The sequence below is a fragment of the Microcaecilia unicolor genome, chromosome 13, assembly GCF_901765095.1.
Source record: "Microcaecilia unicolor chromosome 13, aMicUni1.1, whole genome shotgun sequence".
NCBI classification, from domain to species: domain Eukaryota; kingdom Metazoa; phylum Chordata; class Amphibia; order Gymnophiona; family Siphonopidae; genus Microcaecilia; species Microcaecilia unicolor.
The window spans coordinates 39,932,170-39,956,255 of record NC_044043.1 but is presented as its reverse complement, the minus strand read 5'-3'; the positions used below and the strand labels follow the sequence as shown (position 1 = coordinate 39,956,255).

Genomic DNA, 24,086 nt, shown 5'->3' with positions numbered 1-24,086 from the left:
ATATACTAGCAGAAAACGAGTATTGGGCATATTCTATAAACCTCACCTAAATTTAGGTGTCTTTTTTTTCTGTGCTGATTTTTTAGCTGTGATATATAGACTCTATTACTAAGTGCTTTTGAGAAGAACGAAGAGAATGAACAGGAACTTAAGGAACAAGGAACAGGAGGAGCACAGTATAAAATAATTGATGAGTCGACATAAGAATCTTGAAGGGAAGAGATTTCTATAACCTTGTTTCATTTACACTACAATTCTAGTTATAAAACTTGTTAAAAAAAGGTATTAAGCACTGACGCTGTGTATGCAACAGAAAATAAATGGTGCAGAAAACACCTTATACATATACACAGTACTTGTTAAATTAATAGCCTCATTAAGGCAAGCCGAGGAGACAGCTTCATACATTTTCTTACTCACTAGTTATCTTAATTGCTTATTGAGTTTGCTTTGACTTCTTTGGGTGCTCATGCGCAAATCTAATTTACATATGCAAATTACAACAAAAAGTAATTTTAGAGTTCACTCCATACCGGAGAGGAGAGAGGGGGAGTTTTGCCATTACAAGATAACATTAAGCTGTTCGTTTAATTTTTTTTAATTTTTTAAAATTAAGACAGGAACAGAGCACAATAAATGAGGCAGAAAGTCAATGATTAACTCTGAATCGTAGGCAATTACAGGTTACTAGGAAACTTTTGGAATCACAATGATACTAGATAGCAAGGAAATTTAGGTGAAGGTCAGAAGAAAGATACCTCTCAGGGCCAGTACCAGCCTGAATTAACCAGTGCTGGGCATGAGCCTCCTTGTCTGTAGGGGCAGCGTGTCCCCAACCCTTGTGTTTCATGGTGGGATGGATGTGTTCTCCTGTTTCTAGTCGTCTCTCTCTGTGTGGTCTGACACAGGGGTTTAGAGAACGAGTCAACTTTAAGGCCATCACACTAATCCACAAGATCATCCATGGAGTATCACCAAGTTACATGGTCAATCTATTAAACCTTCCGACCAGAAACATGTCAACATCTTCACGATCATACCTTAACCTGCACCTTCCCAATTGCAAAGGACTGAAGTACAAAATCTACCATGCATCTAACTTTTCCTACCTGGGATCCCAACTCTGGAATGCTCTACCTAGATACATTCGGTCAAATAGTGAAGATCTTCCCTTTAGGAAACTCTTGAAAACCCATCTGTTCAAACAGGTTTACACGAATGACTTGACCTACCATAAGCAAACATAAGCAACTCATCTATTTACCGGTTCAACTAATCATTAACAACAATGACTCAGAAAATATCTCCTACCAAACTTCCTACTCTCCATGCTCTTCCTAATGTCTCCCCTATTGCTCCACCTCCTTACCTATCCCTATCCTTTCTCTCATACCTCTTCTATCCCATTTACTCCTTGTTCATTTGTCCTATCACATACCTCCTTTACTGATTCTGATACTACAGATTGTATTCTCTTGTTACTATGTAAGCCGCATTGAGCCTGCGATGAGCAGGAAAGCGTGGGGTACAAATGTAATAAATCAATCAATCAATCACAAATATTAACAGCTTTGTTAATGTGGCCCAGTAAGGGAATGCATGCAAGGAGGACTAGGGTTTTCCTATATACTCCCTCACAATGATAACATGGATCCTGAGTTTGGTTCCAAGATATTGCTGCTCAGTGATTTTTAGGATTCCCCCCCCCCCCCGGGGGGCTATGAGCATTGCCTGGGCAGCATCTCCAAGATGCAAATCATACTCATGCCCCTCCGCATGGCAGAGCGTGGCACTTGTCATTGAGTTGCTGGTTTAGCTTGTCTTCTCTGTTTCTATACTTGCACAGTTTAAGTAATTCTGTTCCAAACGTAAGCATGCTTTTACATAAATAGAATTAAACAATGTTTATTAATTAGCATGTTTAAAAATTTGAAAAGAAAGCCCTCATGTTATGCAATTTTGAGGTGGGCATACGAACAAACATCTCCAAAGGGAAGAAGATAGCAAATATTGAAATTGCAATAGAAACCTCTTCAACTTAGTGGTCTTACTTGTTTAGTCAAACCAAACTTGAATCAGAAAACAGATCAAACCTTTATGTTTGCTTCAAGATGAACAGAAACTGAACCAACCTGAACCAAAACAGACCCGCAAAAACAAATAAGTCATGCCACAAGTTCAGAATAAGAGTTTGATTACAACTGACATGCTACATGATGACATGCTGTAGGAATACGAGAAAAAAATTCAGACTTCAGATGAGAGAGTGCACGTAAATGATAACTGGTAAGATAATAAATTCATCCATACCTTGCCAATTTCACTTTGTAGCTTGTATTGGTTCAGCTGTACACAGTCCTGCAGGTCAAAAGAAATAAAAGACATGTGAGTAAATGCAAAGTATTGTAAATGTGACTCATGATCAGGCAGAACCAAAAATATCAGGTTCTGGTCTCTTATATTGCACTACTCATTCTAAAGACACCTAGCTTCAATATTCAGCCGGCAGCGATCAGCGTTTTCTTAAACAGTTACTGTTGCTGGCAGAATTAGCCCCCAATATTCAGTGCTGGGCCATGTCCGGGCACTAGCACTGAATATTGGGGGATAAACGTGGGCTCAGCAGATATTCAGCTGCTGTCCACATACAAGAGTTATGAGGGCCCCAACTGAATATCGTCTGGGACCAGCATAACTTTTTTTGTTTCTTTTAACACCCCTCCTAGCCCCTTACAAAACACGTCCTCCCCTCCCCCCAGCCACTGCAATGATTGACCTTTCTTCCTTGCAACATCCTGCGACTTCCAAACCCCACCCCCTGCGGTATAGGCAGGCCCTCCTGGGCCTCCATATCCTGGTGATCTGTGGGGTCATTGAGGGCAGAAGTGAAGGCCATTCGGTCCTGCCCCTTGAGGCCGCTAGAAGAAAATGGCTGCTGTGGCCTTTAGGTCGACCTTAGAGATGATCGTCCCCGATTTTCGGCCATAATGGAAACCGAGGACGTCCATCTCAGAAATGACCAAATGCAAGCCCTTTGGTCGTGGGAGGAGCCAGCATTCGTAGTGCACTGGTCCACCTGACATGCCAGGACACCAACCAGGCACCCTAGGGAGCACTTCAGTGGACTTCAGAAAAAGCTCCCAGGTGCACAGCTCCCTTACCTTGTGTGCTGAGCCTCCCAAACCCCCCAAAAAACCACTCCCCACAACTGTACACCACTACCATAGCCCTTAGGGACGAAGGGGGGCACCTATATATGGGTACAGTGGGTTTGTGGTGGGTTTCGGAGGGCTCATATTTACCACCACAAGTTTAACGGGGGGGGGGGGATGGGCCTGGGTCCGCCTGCCTGAAGTGCACTGCAGTACCCTCTAAAACTGCTCCAGGGGGCCTCCGCGCACGTAACACATGCCTCGGTACTCACTCTCTCAATCCTCACCTACCCTCCATTGCCTCTCATCCCTTCACCAGTCTAGCTACATCTCCTACCCTCTATCCCATCTCCTACTGCCTCTCTTTCACCATTATTTTAACCTCATTTCCACTCTCATTCAACCGCTTCAGAGATCCATCCCCTTCATCTCATATCCCTTCCCAATATTCCCATCCCTTTTCAATGCCTTCCATCCTCTCTCCTGTCTTCTAGGTCATACACATCTCAACCTATTCCCACATTTCCTCCCCCTTCTCTTACCCCCCATTTCACTCATTTTCCTAACCCATCAACACATTCCCACTCATATCTACCAATTGCAGGTCTTCCCTATCCCCTCAAAATCCCCTTTCCATCTCTCCCATCCATTATTCCCTGCTCCCCCCCAAACAAAAATCTCCCACACAATCACCATGTCCCAGTCATCTACTCTACCCCCTCCACCTTGAGTCTCATCCATCTTCTGCTCTGTTCCCCTCCCCCCCAGCACTGGGTCCAATCCATCATCTGCTCTGTTCCCCTAACCCCTGGGTCCTATCCGCCCTCTGCTATGTTCTTGTGCCCCCACCCCACCCCCTGGGTCCAATCCATAGTTTATTAGCTCTGTTCCCCTACCCCTCTGTCCCATCCATCTTCTTCTCTGTGCCCCTATCTACCACCACTGAATCCCATCTATCTTCTCCTGTTTTCAGGGTTTCTGTTCCATTTGACATTTCTTCTCTCTCCATGTCCACCTTCATTCCCCGTGTGTCCCTATTTGTCCTAACATCTTCCCTGTGTCCCTATCCCTCCCCCATATACGGCACCTATCCTCGTTCTCCCCATACCCCTTTCCTTGTGTCCAGCATCACCCTTCTGTGTCTCTGTCCATCCTTGTGACTAGCTTCTCTCCCCATTCTCCTGCACCTCCCATCCCAGGGCCAACATCTCTTTCTCCATACCCACTCCCCACAGTCCCGCATCTTTATTTATCTCTCCAACTCTTCCCCTCACCTCTTCACCTTCCAATCTCTATCTTTTCCCTTTGATCACCCCTTACCATCCCAGCATCTCTCTCTTTCTTTCTCCCCTTCTCTCAGTGGTGCCAGCATCTCTCCACTCCCTTCCCACCCCTTCACCTGATCTTTTGGGTCTCTCCACATTCCACTATACCCACCATATCCAACATCTCTCCCTAACCAGACCCCAACCCTGTGATCAGATATTTCTGTTTCTCTCCACCCTACCCAGCTTCCTGTGAGTTTAGCATCTTTTTCTTCCCTGCTCCCCTAGCATGGTGCAGCGCAGCCTTCACCTCCTCTCTATTCCTTTCCTCCCCTTCCCCATCACCCCCCCCCCCCCCGGCGGCCTTCCAATTATTCAGTGCATTGCCAGCAGCATCAGCTAATCAAGCAAACTACTGCTAGCTGACTGGAGAACTGTTCTCTGTGCTGTATCCCGCCTCTGCAGGAACAGGAAGTTGCATCAGAGTAGACGGGATGCAGAACAGAGAACACCTTTGGAGCTGGCTAGCAGTGGCCTACCTGAATGACTGACACCGCTGGCAACGTACCAAAGGTTGGAAGACTGCCGTGGGGGGGGGGGGGGGGGAGAGAAAGGAGGAGAAAGGGAATATAGAGAGGAGGTCTCGGGCCACTCCACGCCACAGGGAGAGGGGAGACAAAGGAAGAGGGAAAGATACCAGACTTCATGGGAGGGGGGAGGTAGAAGATAACAGATAAAATTGGGATGGCAAAAGAATGGCAAGACATTTTATTGGGGTGCACTTGCCACTCCCATGCCACCCTGTAGTGACGCGTATGATCTTCTGGCTTTTACCAGAAAGGGGCAGAAGCTGACAGAAACTGAAAGAAAATAGGAGTGTCTAGTATAATCAAATGGAGGAAATGGTAGCAACAGGAAACCTTGTCCGATTATAAAACAGGAACTCAATCCTGCAAATATGTCTTAGGTTCCATGTCCTCTCTGGCCTCTGAGCTTTTGCTGTTAGGGGAGAGCCTCCATGCCAAGCCTTAGCAACACGGGACCCAACAATTGGAAACTTACATGCTATTTTGCCCAGACTAGTATATTAACAGGCACTGGGCGTGAAATTGAAGTCTGCTGGAACCAGAACCTATAATGTTGTTAACCTATGTGGGTGCATGAGGGTGGGGGCCTCTGTGCATCCCTTCTATCTACACACAAGGAGAAGGAGAAATTTGGGCTATACTTCTGAATTTCATCAAGGCATTCTAGCTGCATACTCAGTGGGTCAAGAACATCTCGAGGCTGCATGACAATCTTCAGGATTCCTGGGGATCCAAGTCACCACTAAGCAGTGAAACAGCACCTGAGCTCAGATAAGCCAGAGACTCACAATTACTATCTGCAGAACCATAAATTAATCTAATCAATATTTGCTCCTACAGCAGGAATAAAGATAGAGAGAACTGTGGATAACGCCTGCCGCTCCTACGGTAGGAAGTGGGAGATAAGGAGCGTAAAGTCTTATTGCTAAACAGGAATAAAGAGGCTTCGTAAATACGTTTGCTACAGTTATTTTTAATTCTTGCCTCTGACACATTGGAAAACATTGTTACGTTTATAAGTGACTTTAAATACTTCAGTAAATCCTTGGTTCAGAACACCACATTTGGAGTTGACTGGGGGTTACTGAGTGGAGTTATTTCGAAAGTCTGAACTGTGTAGTTGGGCCTCCTGGACAACAATAAATTAATTTATGTTCCTGTTCCCACCGCTCCAGGCACGCACTAAGTGACTGCCTAGGCAATTATGGCTTATTATACTTCTTATACCGCCTACAATAAAATCAGACTTAGAAAAGAACTTCAAACTATTGGACAGGAAAGAACAAACATCCGAGAACATTCAATCCGCAGTTAACAGGCTAATAATCCCAGGGTTACATATATATCATCGTCATTTGCATCTTACACATTTCTCCAGCGAAGGAACTGAAAAGGGAAGATGAAGCAAGCCTCGCGGTAGAGCCACAACGTTACCACAAAATACTGCAAAAACAAAAAAATACCACGGCACGCCATAATCAATGGGCATGCAAATTAATGCCACGTTAAAACTGTGGCAGTAATGGGCAGATTATTGGTAAAGGTCACCTTTCCTGTCTGTGCCTGAGCGTTGATTGGCACTGGCACTGACCGGAAGGGTGACCTAATAAAAAAACAAGACAAGCATGCCACGGCATTTTGCCTGACCCACCCCATCCCGACCCCCAAAACAGCGTCTAGTGGCATCCCCAAATCACCTGACCACATTCTCTCCCACCCCCTGCCGCAATATAAAAAATATTTCCCATAGCACCCCCCCCCCCCCGATATGAACAGCTCCCTCCCTCCTTCCCCAAACTGTTTCCCTGTTGCCTAGTGGCCCCCAACCCAACCCGATGCCTCTTGATGCTTACTCACTCTTGTCTCAGCCAATTAAAGAATAGAGCTTAGAACTCCTTTCTGCTCCACATGTAGGGCATCAGTATCTATGCCAGCTGAAACCTGGTGTATATCCTGGCAACCAACTTTAGGCATTTTGGCGAGAAAACGAGGCGATTCTATAACAGTGCATGCAACATTTAGGAACACCCCTGCCATTCCCCCGGCCACACCTCCTTTTGAATTGCATGCTAGGGGATTTAGGCACATGGGGTTACAGAATAGGGCACAGAGAAGATCTATTAAAACAGGAGTAACAAAAAAAGGCATTGTATGCACCCTAAGGTTTTCCAATTCGGCACATAGTATTCAAAAGATTGTAAGAGCTAATTGGCATAGTTTGGAACACTACGATTGCTTTAGGGACAGGAAACTCACTGTGGCATATTCAAGGGAAAGAAATGTAGGTGATCACTTGGTCCCTTCTGCACTACCTGACCGGCATGTGTACAACACCCGCTTTGGGGTCATTTTCCCTGCGGGGCTTGTTCAGTGTGTAAGTTAACTATCCAGCTTATTTTCGAAGGAGATCGTCGACCATCTTCCAACACAAATCGGGAGATGGCCGGCGATCTCCTGAACCCGGCCAAATCGGTATAATCGAAAGCCAATTTTCGCCGGCGCCAACTGCTTTCTGTCACGGAGCCGGCCAAACTTCAAGGGAGTGAGTCAGTAGGGTAGCGAAGGCAGGACGGGGGCGTGGTACGAGATGGCTGGCTTCGCCCGATAATGGAAAAAAGAAAGCCGGCCTTGGCGAGCATTTCACCGACTTCACTTGGTCCCTTTTTTTTCAGGACCAAGCTTCAAAAAGGTGCCCCAACTGACCAAATGACCACTGGAGGGAATCAGGGATGACCTCCCCTTACTCCCCCAGTGGTCACCAACCCCCTCCCACCCAAAAAAAAATATATATATTTTTGCCAGCCTTTATGCCAGCCTCAAATGTCATACCCAGCTCCCTGACAGCAGTATGCAGGTCCATGGAGCAGTTTTTTGTGGGTGCAGTGCACTTCAAGGCAGGTGGACCCAGGCCCATCCCCCCCCACCTGTTACACTTGTGGTGGTAAATGGGAGCCCTCCAAACTTCCCCCAAAACCCACTGTACCCACATGTAGGTGCCCCCCTTCACCCATAAGGGCTATGGTAGTGGTGTAGAGTTCTGGGTAGTGGGTTTTGGGGTGGTTTTTGGGGGGCTCAGCACCCAAGGTAAGGGAGGTATGCACCTGGGAGCAATTTCTGAAGTCCATTGCAGTGCCCCCTAGGGTGCCCGGTTGGTGTCCTGGCATGTGTCGCGTGCGCGAGGACCTTGGCACACTGTCAGGCTTCTTCCCCGGGAGCACTGGTTTCGTGAGTCCTTGGGCCACTACCGTGGAGCGGCAGTGGCAGGCAAGATCACCTACAAGGTAGAGATGAGACAAGACAGGACCGGAACTCCGGACTGGAGTTCTACACCGGGACACTCGGAACTGGAACGCACCGGACGGGTGCGCACTGGAGTGGGGCCCGCTGGACTGGACACCCTGGAGTGGCCCCACTGGACAGGAACATACAGAAGTGAAACCCGCTGGACTGGAACACACTGAAGCGGAACCCGCGGAACTGGAACCCCCTGGACCTAGGCTTCACCTACACTTGACTGCCTTCCCCCTCGGGTTGAGCCCTCAGGTTCTGGCAGCCGGTAGGACTTACAGGAACCGCCGGAATGAAGGTCCAGGAGTGCCCCCTGGGCGATGGCAAGGCAGACAGGCAGGGAATGTCCGGGTTCTGGCAGTAGGCAGGTTCAAAGCAATGGTCACAGAAGGGCTGGAAACCCACAGAGCAGAAGGGCTGGAAACCCACAAAGCAATAAGCACAGAAGGGCAGAAACCCCACAGAGCAATAAACACAGATGGGCAGAAAACCCACAGAGCAATAACCACAGAAGGGCTGGAGACCCACAAAGCAATAAACACAGAAGGGCAGAACCCCACAGAGCAATAAACACAGAAGGGCTGGAAACCCACAGAGCAATAAACACAGAAGGGCAGAACCCCACAGAGCAATAAACACAGAAGGGCTGGAAACCCACAGAGCAATAAACACAGAAGGGCTGGAAACCCACAAAGCACTAAACACAGAAGGGCAGAAAGCCCACAGAACAATAAACACAGAAGGGCTGAAAACCCACAGAGCACAAGACAAGGAAAGCACACAGTGCTAACAGCACACTAACCTCGGGACCTAAGGCACTGCGGAGGAAATGGCAATGCAAAGGCCAGGACTGTAGTCTCCAAGTCACTAATAAAGCTCATCAACACCAGAGCCACAGCTGCAGCAATCACCTTGCAACCAAACAGAGGCTTGACACACAAAGCAGTCATCCCATAGGAAGGAACAGCGGGAGCCATCTTGGATACTGGCAAGGAGGAGGAAGCGGCAGCCATCTTGGAAGAGGCAAAGCCCACACAGGTGAGATTCAGTAGGGCAATCAGCACACAGAGCCAGAGAGAAACTAAGACAGAGACAGACACAGAGACAAGCAGAAGCCAGCACAGCCACTGACTCCCAGAAACAGGGTAAGTATGAGGGTGGTCACGGCCACAGACGTGACAGTACCCCCTCCTCAAGACCCCTCTCTCGGTCTCCCTGAGGAGGTCAGGTGTCCAGGGGTAACTGTGGTGAAACCTTCTGATCGGTGTCAACCCCCAGACATGGATCACTGGACTGGAAGTCACAAAGAAGTTCAAAACTGGCAGACAGGAGCGGAACTTGTCAACAGGAGGCTCCTTCCAATCACCGCTGGGCCAACTCAGGAACTTGGATGCATCAAGAGGAACCATGTTCAAAAGGAACCCTTCTCTGAGGGAACCCAGACTGAACTCAGGAAGCAAACCGGGACTGGGACCCGGACTAGAGTCAAGAAGCAAACCGGGACTGGAACCCAGGCGTGCGTCAGGAGCTTGACTGGAACTGGAACTCAGAGCAGGCTCAGCATCTTGGCTGGAAGTGGAACTAGGAACGGACTCAGCATCTTGGCTGGAAGTGGAACTAGGAACGGACTCAGCATCTTGGCTGGAACTGGAGCTCGGAGCAGGGTCAGCATCTTGGCTGGAACTGGAACTTGGAACAGACTCAGCATCTTGGCTGGAACTGGAGCTAGGAGCAGGGTCAGCATCTTGGCTGGAACTGGAACTTGGAACAGAAGTTGAACCGGGACTGGGACCCGGACTGGAATCAGAGTCTTGACTGGAACAGGAATTCTGAACAGGAGTTGAACCGGGACTGGAACCCGGACTGGAATCAGAAGCTTGACTGGCAGGGCCCCTCAAACTGGACTCAGGAGCTTGGCTGGGAGCGCCCCGCGAACTGGACTTTAACTGAGGCTTGGCAGAACACACCCTTTGGACAGGGATCGGAGGCTCGAGCGGAAGCGCCACTCGAACTGGCCTTCGGAGCTTGATTGGAGGTGCCCTCCAGACTGGAAGCGGAGGTGCCACCTGAACCACCCTGTGGACTGGCATCGGAGGCTTGGTTAGAAGCCCCCCTCGAACTGGACTCAGTGGCTTGACTGGACGGGTCACTTGAACAAGAACCGGAGACTTGACCCGAAGCGCCACTTGCACAGGAATCTGAGGCTCCATCGAAGGCTTCCCTCGGACTGGACTCGGAGACTTCAAAGGACGTGCCACTTGAACGAGGACTGGAGGCTCGACCTGGAGCGCCACTTGCATAGGAATCTGAGGCTCCGTCAGAAGCACCCCAGGGACTGGACAGAGGTTTCAGAGGGCGTGCCAGTTGAACGAGGACTGGAGGCTCGACCTGGAGCACCACTCGAACAGGAATCCGAGGCTCCATCGAAAGCCTCCCTCGGACTGGACTCGGAGCCTTAAGTGGCATCGTTACCTGGACTTGAATTGGAGGTTCAGTATGAAGCATCCCCTGGACTGGACTCAGGCTCTTAAGCGGCCGCGCTACTTGAACTGGGGTCAGGTGCTTGGTCCGACGCCTCACTCGGCCTGACCTCAGAGACCTGGTCAGGACCGTCCCTCGGAACGAACTCAGAGGCTTAACTGGCGGCTTCACTCGAACAGGATTTGAAGACTCCACTTGAAACTCTCCTTGGACTGGACTCAGCGCCGGTGGACTGGAATCCCGAATAGGAACTAACCCGCTATGGTACCGCAGGCTGCTCTGCTGAGGAGACCTGAGCGGAGGAATTCCCCGGCGTCTTCTTTCGGCCTCAGCTTCAGGAGTATCCCGCAGAGCTGGCTCCTCCAGAAGTCTGAGGCGGTACTCACAGAGCGAGATAGCAGGATTCATGTCAGAAACTGGGCTATGGCGGACCAGACGCCACCAGAGACGCTTTCTTTCAGCTGCTGCTTCAGGAGTAGCCTTCAGGGCTGGATCAGACAAAAGTTTATCTCGGTACTCCCGAAGCGTCATAAAAGGACCCAAAAAAGAAACTGGGCTGACATAAGGATCAGAGTCAAAATCAGAAACTGCACCCGGATTGTCCACAGGGAACGAACTCATGGGCAGGCAGCCCACTGGGAGTGATGATCTTGCCGGACTCATGGCCTTTGCATTCTGTCGCGTGCGCGAGGACCTTGGCACACTGTCAGGCTTCTTCCCCGGGAGCACTGGTTTCGTGAGTCCTTGGGCCACTACCGTGGAGCGGCAGTGGCAGGCAAGATCACCTACAAGGTAGAGATGAGACAAGACAGGACCGGAACTCCGGACTGGAGTTCTACACCGGGACACTCGGAACTGGAACGCACCGGACGGGTGCGCACTGGAGTGGGGCCCGCTGGACTGGACACCCTGGAGTGGCCCCACTGGACAGGAACATACAGAAGTGAAACCCGCTGGACTGGAACACACTGAAGCGGAACCCGCGGAACTGGAACCCCCTGGACCTAGGCTTCACCTACACTTGACTGCCTTCCCCCTCGGGTTGAGCCCTCAGGTTCTGGCAGCCGGTAGGACTTACAGGAACCGCCGGAATGAAGGTCCAGGAGTGCCCCCTGGGCGATGGCAAGGCAGACAGGCAGGGAATGTCCGGGTTCTGGCAGTAGGCAGGTTCAAAGCAATGGTCACAGAAGGGCTGGAAACCCACAGAGCAGAAGGGCTGGAAACCCACAAAGCAATAAGCACAGAAGGGCAGAAACCCCACAGAGCAATAAACACAGATGGGCAGAAAACCCACAGAGCAATAACCACAGAAGGGCTGGAGACCCACAAAGCAATAAACACAGAAGGGCAGAACCCCACAGAGCAATAAACACAGAAGGGCTGGAAACCCACAGAGCAATAAACACAGAAGGGCAGAACCCCACAGAGCAATAAACACAGAAGGGCTGGAAACCCACAGAGCAATAAACACAGAAGGGCTGGAAACCCACAAAGCACTAAACACAGAAGGGCAGAAAGCCCACAGAACAATAAACACAGAAGGGCTGAAAACCCACAGAGCACAAGACAAGGAAAGCACACAGTGCTAACAGCACACTAACCTCGGGAGCTAAGGCACTGCGGAGGAAATGGCAATGCAAAGGCCAGGACTGTAGTCTCCAAGTCACTAATAAAGCTCATCAACACCAGAGCCACAGCTGCAGCAATCACCTTGCAACCAAACAGAGGCTTGACACACAAAGCAGTCATCCCATAGGAAGGAACAGCGGGAGCCATCTTGGATACTGGCAAGGAGGAGGAAGCGGCAGCCATCTTGGAAGAGGCAAAGCCCACACAGGTGAGATTCAGTAGGGCAATCAGCACACAGAGCCAGAGAGAAACTAAGACAGAGACAGACACAGAGACAAGCAGAAGCCAGCACAGCCACTGACTCCCAGAAACAGGGTAAGTATGAGGGTGGTCACGGCCACAGACGTGACAGCATGTCAGGGGGGACCAGTGCACTACAAATGCTGGCCCCTCCCACGACCAAATGTCTTGGATTTGGCCGGGTTTCAGATGGCCAGCATCGGTTTCCATTATCGGCAAAAACCGATGCTGGCCATCTCAAACCCGGCCATCTCTGACATTTGGCCGGCCTGAACCGTATTATCGAAACGAAAAATGGCCGGCCATCTTTTTCGATAATACGGTTCGGGACTGCTCTTTGCGGCGCCGGCTATATAGATGGCCAGCACCATTCGATTATGCCCCTCCATGTCAATTATAACTTTTCAGCATCCTGTGTCTGGTAAAAAATATAAAATTGAAATATTATTCTAATTGCAGTTTGAGCAATGTTTTATATATATACTAGTAAAAAAGCCCCGTTTCTGATGCAAATGAAACGGGGGCTAGCAATGTTTTCTTCTGTGTGCATGTGGGAGTGTGTGTGTCTCTGCACTCTGGCCTCTCTCCCCTCCCCCCTCTGAGTCCTTCACTGTTACAGAGCCAGCGATTTGATTTCGTGCTCTGCTGTTTTCCTTCACTGACTGTGTTACAGAGAGGGCGGGGCAGACACTCATAGGGAAACCGGATATCTCGCCCCCTTCACACTTCCGGCTGGAGGCTTCATAGAACATTGGTGTTGCCTTTTATATAGAGATATATATATATATATGACTCCTAGAACATAAGAGTTTCTTAAAAAAGAAAAAAAGTTTTGACCGCTCGTTTGCTAGAACACTGTCTTCAGAATACTCATTTTTTTGAAGGGCTAAGATACTGTGCAATCAAAATGATTAAAAAAGCCTGGCGAAGGAGAGATGTAAATGAAGTCCTCTTAAAATAAGAACAGAAAATTATTTTTGATTTTAACACAGTAGCACCCCATGGTTTTAATAGTGAATTAGATCTGAGGGTGTTCCTATAACAATTTGTGAAATTTTTGATGTTTTGCTACATGTTCTAGTATTTTTTTTATTTTTAGACATATGTATCAATAGCTACTTTACTATATTGCAGTGTTTTATGGGTATTTTTCTTAACACCCAGCGACACAGCATAACCAATGATCGTACTGGACAATCTACATTCCCTTCGACCCTCATGACGCTTGATTCACACCTACCTCATTTGACCACAATATAACCTTGTATTTGTTATCAACCGAATTGGCAAACACCTTTACGGTACTATGTAAGCCACATTGAGTCTGCAAATAGGTGGGAAAATGTGGGGTACAAATGTAACAAATAAATAAATAAAAATAAATAAACTTTTTTGATATCTTTAAAAGTATTTTGTGTGGAGGGATTGTGTGGCTGTTATATCCTTTAATTTTTTTTTTTACTTTTTTGCATTTAGTGAATGCTTTTTACCTTACACAGTAACATAGTAGATGATGGCAGAAAAAGACCTGCATGGTCCATCCAGTCTGCCCAACAAGTTAACTCATATGTGCTACTTTTTGTGTATACCCTACTTTGATTTGTACCTGTCCTCTTCAGGGCACAGACCGTATACGTCTGTCCAGCACTATCCCTGCCTCCCAACCATCAGCCCCGCCTCCCACCACCGGCTCTGACTGCCACCCGATCTCGACTAAGCTCAACCCCACTCTCGTTTTAGTTGTGGTGAACATTCCACTTAACTTTTTTTTTTCTTTAGGACAGGTCTTATTAAAATTATATATATATAATGCTGAAGACTCATCTCTTCAAGACAGCTTACCCGAATGACTCTACTTAACTTTTAAACCCTTCCTCTTAATCCTGATGTTTACTATACCTTAGACTATATCTCCCAATCTCCTTATGCTTTTATCTTTTTCCTCTCCATCCTTTGCCCTTTATCTTTTCCTCTCCATCCTTCCTCTCCTCACCCCTCCCAATCTCTTTTCCTTTTGCTTATCCTACCTTTACCTTTACATACTCAACTTACTCAGTCTCAAAACCTCACTTTCACTGCTTATAATATTCTCCTCTAAGACTTTGCTATTGTAATTGTATTAACTATGTAAGCCGCATTGAGCCTACAATGTGTGGGAAAGCGCGGGGTACAAATGTAATAAATATATATATACACACACACACACACTTTTTTTGAGAGATAAGTGATGTATATATATCACCAAGTTGCAGTTTGTTCAATTTGACTATGTAAATGAGGTAGTCATGATGTCATTTTGAGAGTTCTGTGACTGCACAGAGTATGATATTATCTTTGACCATTTTTGGAAAGCTAGTAAATTTAGCAACATCCAACAGAAGACTCCTGAGGCAGGCTCTTGTGGCCGAAACACAGCTCGCGTCGAGTCACTGAATGTTTTACTAAACTACTTCCATATTGAACATCATCTACCTTCTACCATTTTGTGTCACCTTTGCTGTGTTTTGGCGTCCAAAGTGAAGGACTCGTGTTAGTAAAGATTGAGTTCCAAGCTGAATCCAAGAGAGTGTGTCTGAAAGACAGCACTACCAACACGTTTTGTTGCAAGAACGCAAAGATCTAGGTCAGGGCTACTCAATTCCGGTCCTCAAGGTCCACCGGCAGGCCAGGTTTTCAGGATAACCACAATGAATATGCATGAGAGAGATTTGCATACCAAGGAGGTAGTGACTGCAAATCTCTCTCAAGCATATTCATCGTGGATATCCTGAAAACCTAGCCTGCCAGTGGACCTCGAGGACTGGAATTGGGTAGCCCTGATCTAGGTGATGAAAAAGATCTAGGTGATGAAAGAGAAAATTTTGTGAACCAGTCACAGTTTTCCTGTGTTGAGATAGGGAGCCAAGGTTCCTCTTTTTAACAGTGGCATAATGTGATCCTGTTTCTTGGCTCCTTTGATTAATCTAATGGCAGTGTTTTGTAACAGTTGAAGATGATCAAGTTCTATCAAGCAGATCCCTTTCAGGAATGAATTACAGTAGTCAATGTTACTAATGACTGTGGAGTAGCACTTCCGCCTGCTCCATTCAAACAACAGTGCTGAATATCTGTGATGTATTTAAATGCATGCAGTAGCTGGTGTTTAAAAAAATGCCAAACAGGGAGCTTAAATATCAACCTGATAGTTATTTTGCAAAATAGCTTTTTTGACAAGGAATTAGTTGGACTCAGTTTTTTGAAGTTTACCATTTTTTTTTCCAAGTGGAATATTTGTGGCTTCTGTCTGCTTTACTCTAAGAATGATCAGGAAAGGTCAATAATTACACAGTTGTAAGTAGGCATTTTAGTATTTGGGGCAGACAAGCCTTATTTGTGTCCCTCCTCTTCTTACCCTGGTCCCTATCCTACCACACCGTCACCCAATCCTTCTCTCGGATCCTCAGTCCACTTTCCCCTCCAGTCTGGATGAAAGAAGGAAAACTGGTTTTTCATCTGCTGCCAGCACACACTTGTATTTCAGTCCTCATTTTCCTACCTCAAGGAGGGGTTTTACAATCTGGGCAGCTGCCCCTCTCACCCACCACTAGCTAAGGTTCTGGTCTACTGTAATCAAGTTTCACTTACTGGTGTCTTACAGCTCTAGCACTGCAGATGACCACAGTCAAAGAATTAAGGGACTGACAAAAGGCCCCACATGAAATAGACCCCTACACTCCTTCATAACCACTGTCAGCTAAGAATACAGTACACCAGGCACGTATCTTAATCTCTATCTGCATTAGAAAAAAAATATGAAAAGAAAATATCCCAAAGAAATAATATACAGGATGTGACAAATAACACAAAATCCTAATTATTCCTAATTATAAAACTGTGTGAAGATAATGGTGATTCTCAGTTATCTAAGTTAGGACGCCCACGCATCTAAAGCTTTCTGAGGCAACAAGAACTCTGAGCCCTCTATTTAAGGCTCTTACATTTGGTGCCCAGATACATCCTTGAGTCCACCATTAATGTATGTGAGAAAGTGTGATACAAAATAAATAGAACATTCCATATTCGAAAATAATAGTCCCCCCAAAAAAGATATAAAGACTCCAAAATATAAAATCACAATAATCCAAGAAAACATCACAGTCACTCAAAAACAGTTACTTATCTGCAAAATATTATTATTAGAAAAAAAACAAATTAAATACCTCAGAATCGGAGATTGAAACTCGATTGGACTCAATGGTCGGTCTCCTCACTATGCGTGGTGAGATGTGTGTAGAAGGTCCTGTGGCGTATGGACCGGAACCTACAGTGCTTGCAGACCTTACATAGTTTGCAGAGGGCCTTTCCTGCAGAGACAGCTTTCTGTTAGATAAAACAGGCCTTACGGCAGACCTTGGCGGACAGTCCATCTCATTTACACTTGAAGGAACTTGGGACGGTACTGGCACACTGACACCAGCTTCTGTACTGTTCCCATTTCTCTGCACTTCTGGTAAGAACACATCCTCTTGCGTCGATTCTTCAGCGTTTCTATTGCTAAATTCTGTGGGTACAGCAACATCGATTGCTGCTACTCTTTCTGCCAGTTCAGTTTGAGTATCTTTGCATTTGTCGAAACCTCCATCCATTGTGTTCAACCAAGAGGCTTCCAAAGAAAAAAAACACAGCCACAGAAGAACCTCCGACTAGTCATCCAAAAGGTTTTCTAGAACAGAAGAAAGTAATACAAGGTTATGAGTTAAAGTGCCAAGGTTACCAAGGGACCAGTCCAAAATACTTAATGCACCTTTTCCCTTTTCTAAAACATTAACAGAACCTAACCAGAGAAATAAAACTTAAAAGAATCCTGCTTTAAGACAAATTCTGTTAGATATGCTGAATGTTGCAACCCTCTCCACCCCCTATATATATAACATTTAAAAAATACAAACATATATTATATATAATAAAAACACTTAAAAATACAAACTTATCTTTTATTTGGATTTTGCTCACACCTTTTTCAGTAGTAGTTCAAGGTGAGTTACATTCAGGTACGCTGGATATTTCCCTGTCCTTGGAGGACTCACAATCAAAGTTTATACCTGAGGCAATGGAGGGTTAAGTGACTTGCCCAAGATCACAAGGAGCAGCAGCCATGGATGTCAAGACTGGTGCTCTAACCACTAGGCCACTCCTCCACTCTTATTTTGAAAATAAGTGCAGACTATCAGCAGTCTTCTAACTTGCTGGACCTTCCCAGGTCACTAAATTCATTTGGATACAAGCACAATCAGAAAAGTTCATTCCCCAGCAGTCAACTAAATAGCAGTATGGCCCTGGCCCAATTGCTTAATTTTGACAGAAATTTACACCTCTGTAAGTAAATAAATCACCTGCTCTATAATACTAGAGAACACAGTACAAAGAAAAGGGGCAGGGAGGGCAGGAGAGCAGGAGGACAAGGCATGCAAAGCATAGGAACTGCAAATATACCAACAAGCTTTTCACAATATTTTCTTGCTAGGGAAAATCAAATTGTGGCCCAGACGGCAGGTGGTCTACCTTGAGGGCTTAATATAAGATGGAGTTTAACAGTGCTAGAAACAGGGCAGAGCAGGCTGGAACATTTCACTCAGCATTTCCCAACTAGCCTGCCTCTCTGCATATCGATGCACCATCAGTTGTAATCATGAGTGCTGAGAAAACGCCACGATTGCCTGACGCTCTGATCTTAGCACCTCAAAGCAACAGTGACTCCCGAGAAGAGGTGTGCATGGGAACGGGGGAAACGGCAAATCTGCAGGGATGGCGAGGGGCCAGCAGCAATATAATGTGGATTGGAGCCAGATTATGTCCCTGTGCATTGCTCAAGAACTTTGATATTTAAGGGAAAGGGGGAAAGGGAAATGAGACTTGATATACCACCTTTCTGAGGTTTTTGCAACTACATTCAAAGCGGTTTACATATATTCAGGTACTTATTTTGTATCAGGGGCAATGGAGGGTTAAGTGACTTGCCCAGAGTCACAAGGAGCTGCAGTGGGAATCAAACTCAGTTCCCCAGGATCAAAGTCCATTGCACTAACCACTAGGCTACTCCTCCATTGTTTAAGAAAACAATGTTAGTAATAAGAATATGGTTTTCTAGTATATTTAACGAAGTAATTCCTATTGTTTTGTGTTACACTGTAACAAGTTATGGGACACATTTTAAGTTTTGTTTGAATTTAGATCTTGTAAATGCATGTTGGGTATAGGGATGGGAAAGAGAACTTTGGGGATGGTGTGAGGACGGTACCAATATGATGGGGGTGGGGTGGGGACAGGAAAGAATTGACTGGGGATAGGGACCAAATTATGTCTTTATAAGACCAAACAATAGGCGCCATACTTTTGAATCGTTGTTGTGCTTCCCTAAATACTTCTAAAGCACTCCGTTCCTGAAGAAGCCACGTTTCTAGGCAAAACGGGTTCCCGTAGAACAGACAATGAAGAGTGCCCGATCCTAAAGCTAAGTAGCGCAATACTCTATGCCTTGCTGCCATATATTGGTGATTGGATATTTGAATTGATTACTCCAACGTGGGAAAGAATAAGAATGTATTAGAAAATAATTAAAAAATAATAATAACAATTATAGTATAAAAAAAGCTATAAAATTGCAAGCTTACTATAGAATGAAGTTTTTTTCAGCCCAATGATCGAATCGTGGTGTGTGTTATAAAAGTTCATATAACCGCACACTAAACCCTGGGTATTTTACCCACGGTTTCTGAGGGCTTTTCTTCATTTTCTAATGAGCACGCAAATTGTTACTGGAACTTTAATTCTGTACCAAATTATGTCTCCATGCACAATTCTACTTCCAAGCATGCAGCAACTCCTTTCTAAAACATGCACACTCATTAATGTTTGGCCTTCCTAACTACAGCATGAACCCCAGAGCATGGGAATTAACAAGCAACATGCAGGGCATGATCTGTAGAGCTCTGCTTTGAGAAGAGCATATAAACACCTCTTCATCCCGCTCCTGAGCCACATCTTCCTCAAGCTTCTCTCTTATCAGGAGGCTGAGTGAGTTGGGGGCCAGCATGCACTCATTTACAGATGGGATGGGGATGGGACAACTTCCCTATGAGGAAAGGCTAAAGCGGCTAGGGCTCTTCAGCCTGGAGAAAAGACGGCTGAGGGGAGATATGATAGAGGTCTATAAAATAATGAGTGGAGTTGGAACGGGTAGACGTGAAGCGTCTGTTTACTCTTTCCAAAAATACTAGGACTAGGGGGCCATTCGATGAAGCTACAAAGTAGTAAATTTAAAACGAATCTGAGAAAATGTTTCTTCACTCAACGTGTAATTAATCTCTGGTTGCCAGAGAATGTGGTAAAGACGGTTAGCTTAGCGGGGTTTAAAAAAGGTTTGGCCGGCTTCCTAAAAGAAAAGTCCACTGGATCAGAGTGCCTGTGATAAAGGGCACCAAAATCCTGATCTGGTATCTCTCTCTCCCTCTCTCTTCCCTCTCCTCCTCCCTCCCCCGTCCATAGTTTGGTATCCACAGGATGGGGATGGGAACAGGGAGAGATGCTGACTGGGATTTTGGCACCCTTTATCACCAGTGTGTGTGGGCAGGGGTAGGGGGGACGATAAAGAGAGAAAGATAATGGATCACAGGGATGGGTGACGCTAATGCAAAAGTTGGCTCAGGGCACCGCAGTCCCTTGAGCTGGCCATGGGGACAGGGGAGGTTAAGCAGCGTACTTGGGTTAAAAGACAGCTGAAGTGATGGGGGAAGGGAGAGAGAGATGAGGCAGCAGTGCCAAGGTCAAACCTGTGTTCACACAATATTAGTGCCAAAGTGTAGCTCAATCCAGACAGAGAAGTGTTACTGAAACATGTGACACTTTAGATAACCCATGAATGATACCTGCATGTGTTCTTATCAAGGCTGGCGTTAGGGGTGGGCAACCAAGGCAATTGCCCCGGACCCCCATGTCACAGGGCGGCGCAAACCATCAGGAAGATGAAAGAGCCACAGCCTGCAAAAGCAAGCTTTGGGACACCCTGCCTAGCATCTGCCCTGGACCCCATCATGTATAATACCAGCCCTGCTGCCAGGAAGATGCTGGGGGACAATTCACAGGTAAAGGGATGTACAACATCAGCAGCAGTTTAAAAAAGATTTGGATGGCTTCCTAAAGGAAAAGTCCATAGATCATTATTAAATGGACTTGGGGAAAATCCACTATTTCTGGGATAAGCAGTATAGAATGTTTTGTACTTTTTTGGGATCTTGCCAGGTATTTGTGACTTGGATTGGCCACTGTTGGAAACAGGATGCTGGGCTTGATGGACCTTTGGTCTTTCCCAGTATGGCAATACTTGTGTACTAGCAGTTATCAGCACATGATTTGTGTGTGTGTGTCTGTCTGTCTGTCTTCACATGCACACATACCCCGACGCTTATTTTTCAGTTAGCAAGAGAAGCATTAGGGGTGTTTGCAGCCACTCTGGAATATTCAATTTGGGATCCTTGAGACAGCAAATTTGCGAAACATGGTCTTTGTTGGAACCCCCAGCCAAGCTGATCTAGAAGTTAAATGGTTTTATTACATTTTATTTATTTATTGCATTTGTACCCCACATTATCCCACCTTTTTGCAGGCTCAATGTGGCTTACAGGGTGTTAATATGATATAGTCATTACATAATCTTAGATACAGTCGATAATAAGCTGAATGTAGATGAGGATTTAGATGGAAAGGTGTTAGGTAAGGTCATGTGAGAGGTGTTTTAAAGCACTTGGGTGGTATAAGGAGTGATTTGTTTCATTAAGGATGACTTTTGTAGGCCTTGTTGAAGAGATGTGTCTTCAAAGATTTGCGAAAGCTGGTTAAGTTGTCCGTGGTTTTCAGGGCCATGGGTAGTGCGTTCCATATCTGTGTGCTTTTGTACGCAAAGGTAGTAGCGTATGCCTGTTTGTATTTAATTCCTTTACAGCTGGGGAAGTTCAAGTGGAGGAACTTGCGGGCTGATCTTCTGGCGTTTCTGAGCGGTAAGTCTACTAGGTTTAGCATGTATAGTGGGGCATCTGCGTGAATGATTTTGTGTACGGTCGTGCAGATCTTGAACTCAATTCGTTCCTTGAGCGGGAGCCAGTGCAGTTTCTCTCTTAGGGGCTTCGCACTTTCATATTTGGTTTTTCCAAAAATGAGTCGGGCTGCGGTGTTCTGGGCTGTTTGGAGTTTTCTTCACCCAACGTGTAATTAAACTCTGGAATTCGTTGCCGGAGAACGTGGTGAAGGCGGTTAGCTTAGCAGAGTTTAAAAAGGGGCTAGACGGTTTCCTAAAGAACAAGTCCATAAACCACTACTAAATGGGAAAAATCCACAATTTCTGGAATAACTTGTATAAAATGTTTGTACATTTGGGAAGCTTGCCAGGTGCCCTTGGCCTGGATTGGCCGCTGTCATGGACAGGATGCTGGGCTTGATGGACCCTTGGTCTTTTCCTAGTGTGGCATTACTTATGTACTTATGTAACACTGGTCCCAAAAAGTTACTAAAAGAACACTAATTCACTGAGAGAGGTTTCTGCATGTGCCACCCCACCCCCAATTTGTTTTCAACTTTCAGAGAGACTGGGGGAGGGCCATATGAGCTCTCTCCATGTATGTGCTCCCTGTTTCACAAAGACAGGCATGCATTCAATATTTATTTATTTGACCTACTTACTGCCCACCTATAACCTAGGTGGGTTACAATATTAAAACATATACAATATTCTTCTTAGGGACCCTCGCCAGCCAACCGGGGACCCAGATCAAATTTGGGGGGCCCAGGCCCCCATGGCCCCACCTAGCTATGCCACTGTTCCCCATCATATCAGAGAGCATAAGGTTGTACCAACAATTGGACAGGGTGATCTTTTTTGGAATTAGAGCTGTACCAAATAACATATTTTACTACTCAGCCGAATACGAATAATGAAAATTATTCTTCAACCAAATATGAATACAAATAATGGGCACTCAGTTTAACATAACAAATAATAAAAGGATCAACATGAAATCAGAGATCAAGTTTTTATTTCAGTAGGATTTAGCACAGTAGAGCCCCTGATTATTCATATTTAAATCACTATTCAGCCAAATACGAATAATGCATTTGGGGCCAAATCAGATTGAATACGAATATTCGTTACAGCCCTAGGTGGAATAATCATTCTCCATATATTCCAAGACGTCTACTGTACAGAGGAAAAAGGACAAAAGAGAGACTTCATTCATCATTTCTTTAGAAACAAAGAAACATGACAGCAGATAAGGGCCAAGTGGCCCATCCAGTTTGCCCATCCTCAGTAACCACTAACTCTTCCTTTCCTTTCCACATGCCTGTCTCTCACTTTCTTAAATTCCAACACAGTCCTCGTCTCCACGACCTCCACCGGGAGGCCATTCCACACATCCGCCACCCTTTCCTTCAAAGAGTATTTTCTTAGATTCCTCCCAAGTTTAGGTTTAAATTCAGCATCACTCTTATTTTTGTAACTACGACATCATCCCATGCCCCTCTGTTTTCTGCAACATAATTTATATCATTTCTGAACTAATGTAATCCGCCCCCACTATATCAAACCAGCAGTCCTATCCCATAATTCCAGTGTGAGCAGTGAAGAACAGGCAGCGCTTTCTCCTTAGCTACTTAAGAATTCGTGCTGATGTCAATCAATTTTGGACAGGTTTCAGGTCAGATAACATTATTACTGCCAACAGAAAGAAAAAAAGAATATTCCAATATGAGCTTTCCTTCTTGAGTCAAAGATAGGCCATGCTTAGGATGAGATGTTTGATAAGCCTGCTGTAAGTGTTAAAAAATATAACTGCAGGAAATGTGAATAGACACACACACAGTTTCACCTCAGCAGTGACACTTCTGGCTTGGCCTAATCTCTGCTCAAACCAGTTTGGTGTCCCTAAGCGACATTCCTTGGTGGGGATGTTTTTCTCTCATAAGATTATGTCTCTGCAAAGTAGAAAAAGCATAAAAAACAACTTAGGCTCCCATAGACAGCTAGATAGAAGGAACAACCTCCCTTAATAATCAATGTGGAGGAGTGGCCTAGTAGTTAGTGCAGCGGACTTTGATCCTGGGGAACTGAGTTCCATTCCCACTGCAGCTCCTTGGGACTCTGGGCAAGTCACTTAACCCTCCATTGCCCCTGGTACAAAAAGTACCTGAATATACTATACTAGCCGTTAAGCCCGTTAAAACGGGCGAGATTTCCAGCAACCCTCCTCCCCGCCGCTCCCTCCCCCCTCCATGCCGGGCCCCCTGCACTGACCTGACAGCGCCTCTCACCTCCGCGCTTTCACACGGAGGTGAGAGGCGCTGTCAAGTCACTGCAGGGGGCCCGATATGGAGGGGGGCGGGAGCAGCAGCGGGGATGGGGGGAGGGTGGAGATTGG

At 46.2% G+C, this 24,086-nt stretch overlaps 1 protein-coding gene across 1 annotated transcript in view; it reads right to left on the bottom strand.

Annotated features, from left to right (window-relative positions):
• CAMKK1 (calcium/calmodulin dependent protein kinase kinase 1) overlaps window positions 1-17,267 on the bottom strand; it is a 177,747-nt gene extending 160,480 nt beyond the window's left edge. Inside the window, exons 1-3 of the mRNA XM_030222611.1 lie at window positions 17,199-17,267; window positions 16,842-17,144; window positions 2,311-2,358 (exon numbers count right to left, since the gene is read on the bottom strand). Coding sequence (XP_030078471.1) covers window positions 2,311-2,358; window positions 16,842-17,144; window positions 17,199-17,267 — 420 coding nt within the window. The remainder of the gene's footprint in view (window positions 1-2,310; window positions 2,359-16,841; window positions 17,145-17,198) is intronic.
• Window positions 17,268-24,086: the final 6,819 nt, after the last annotated feature.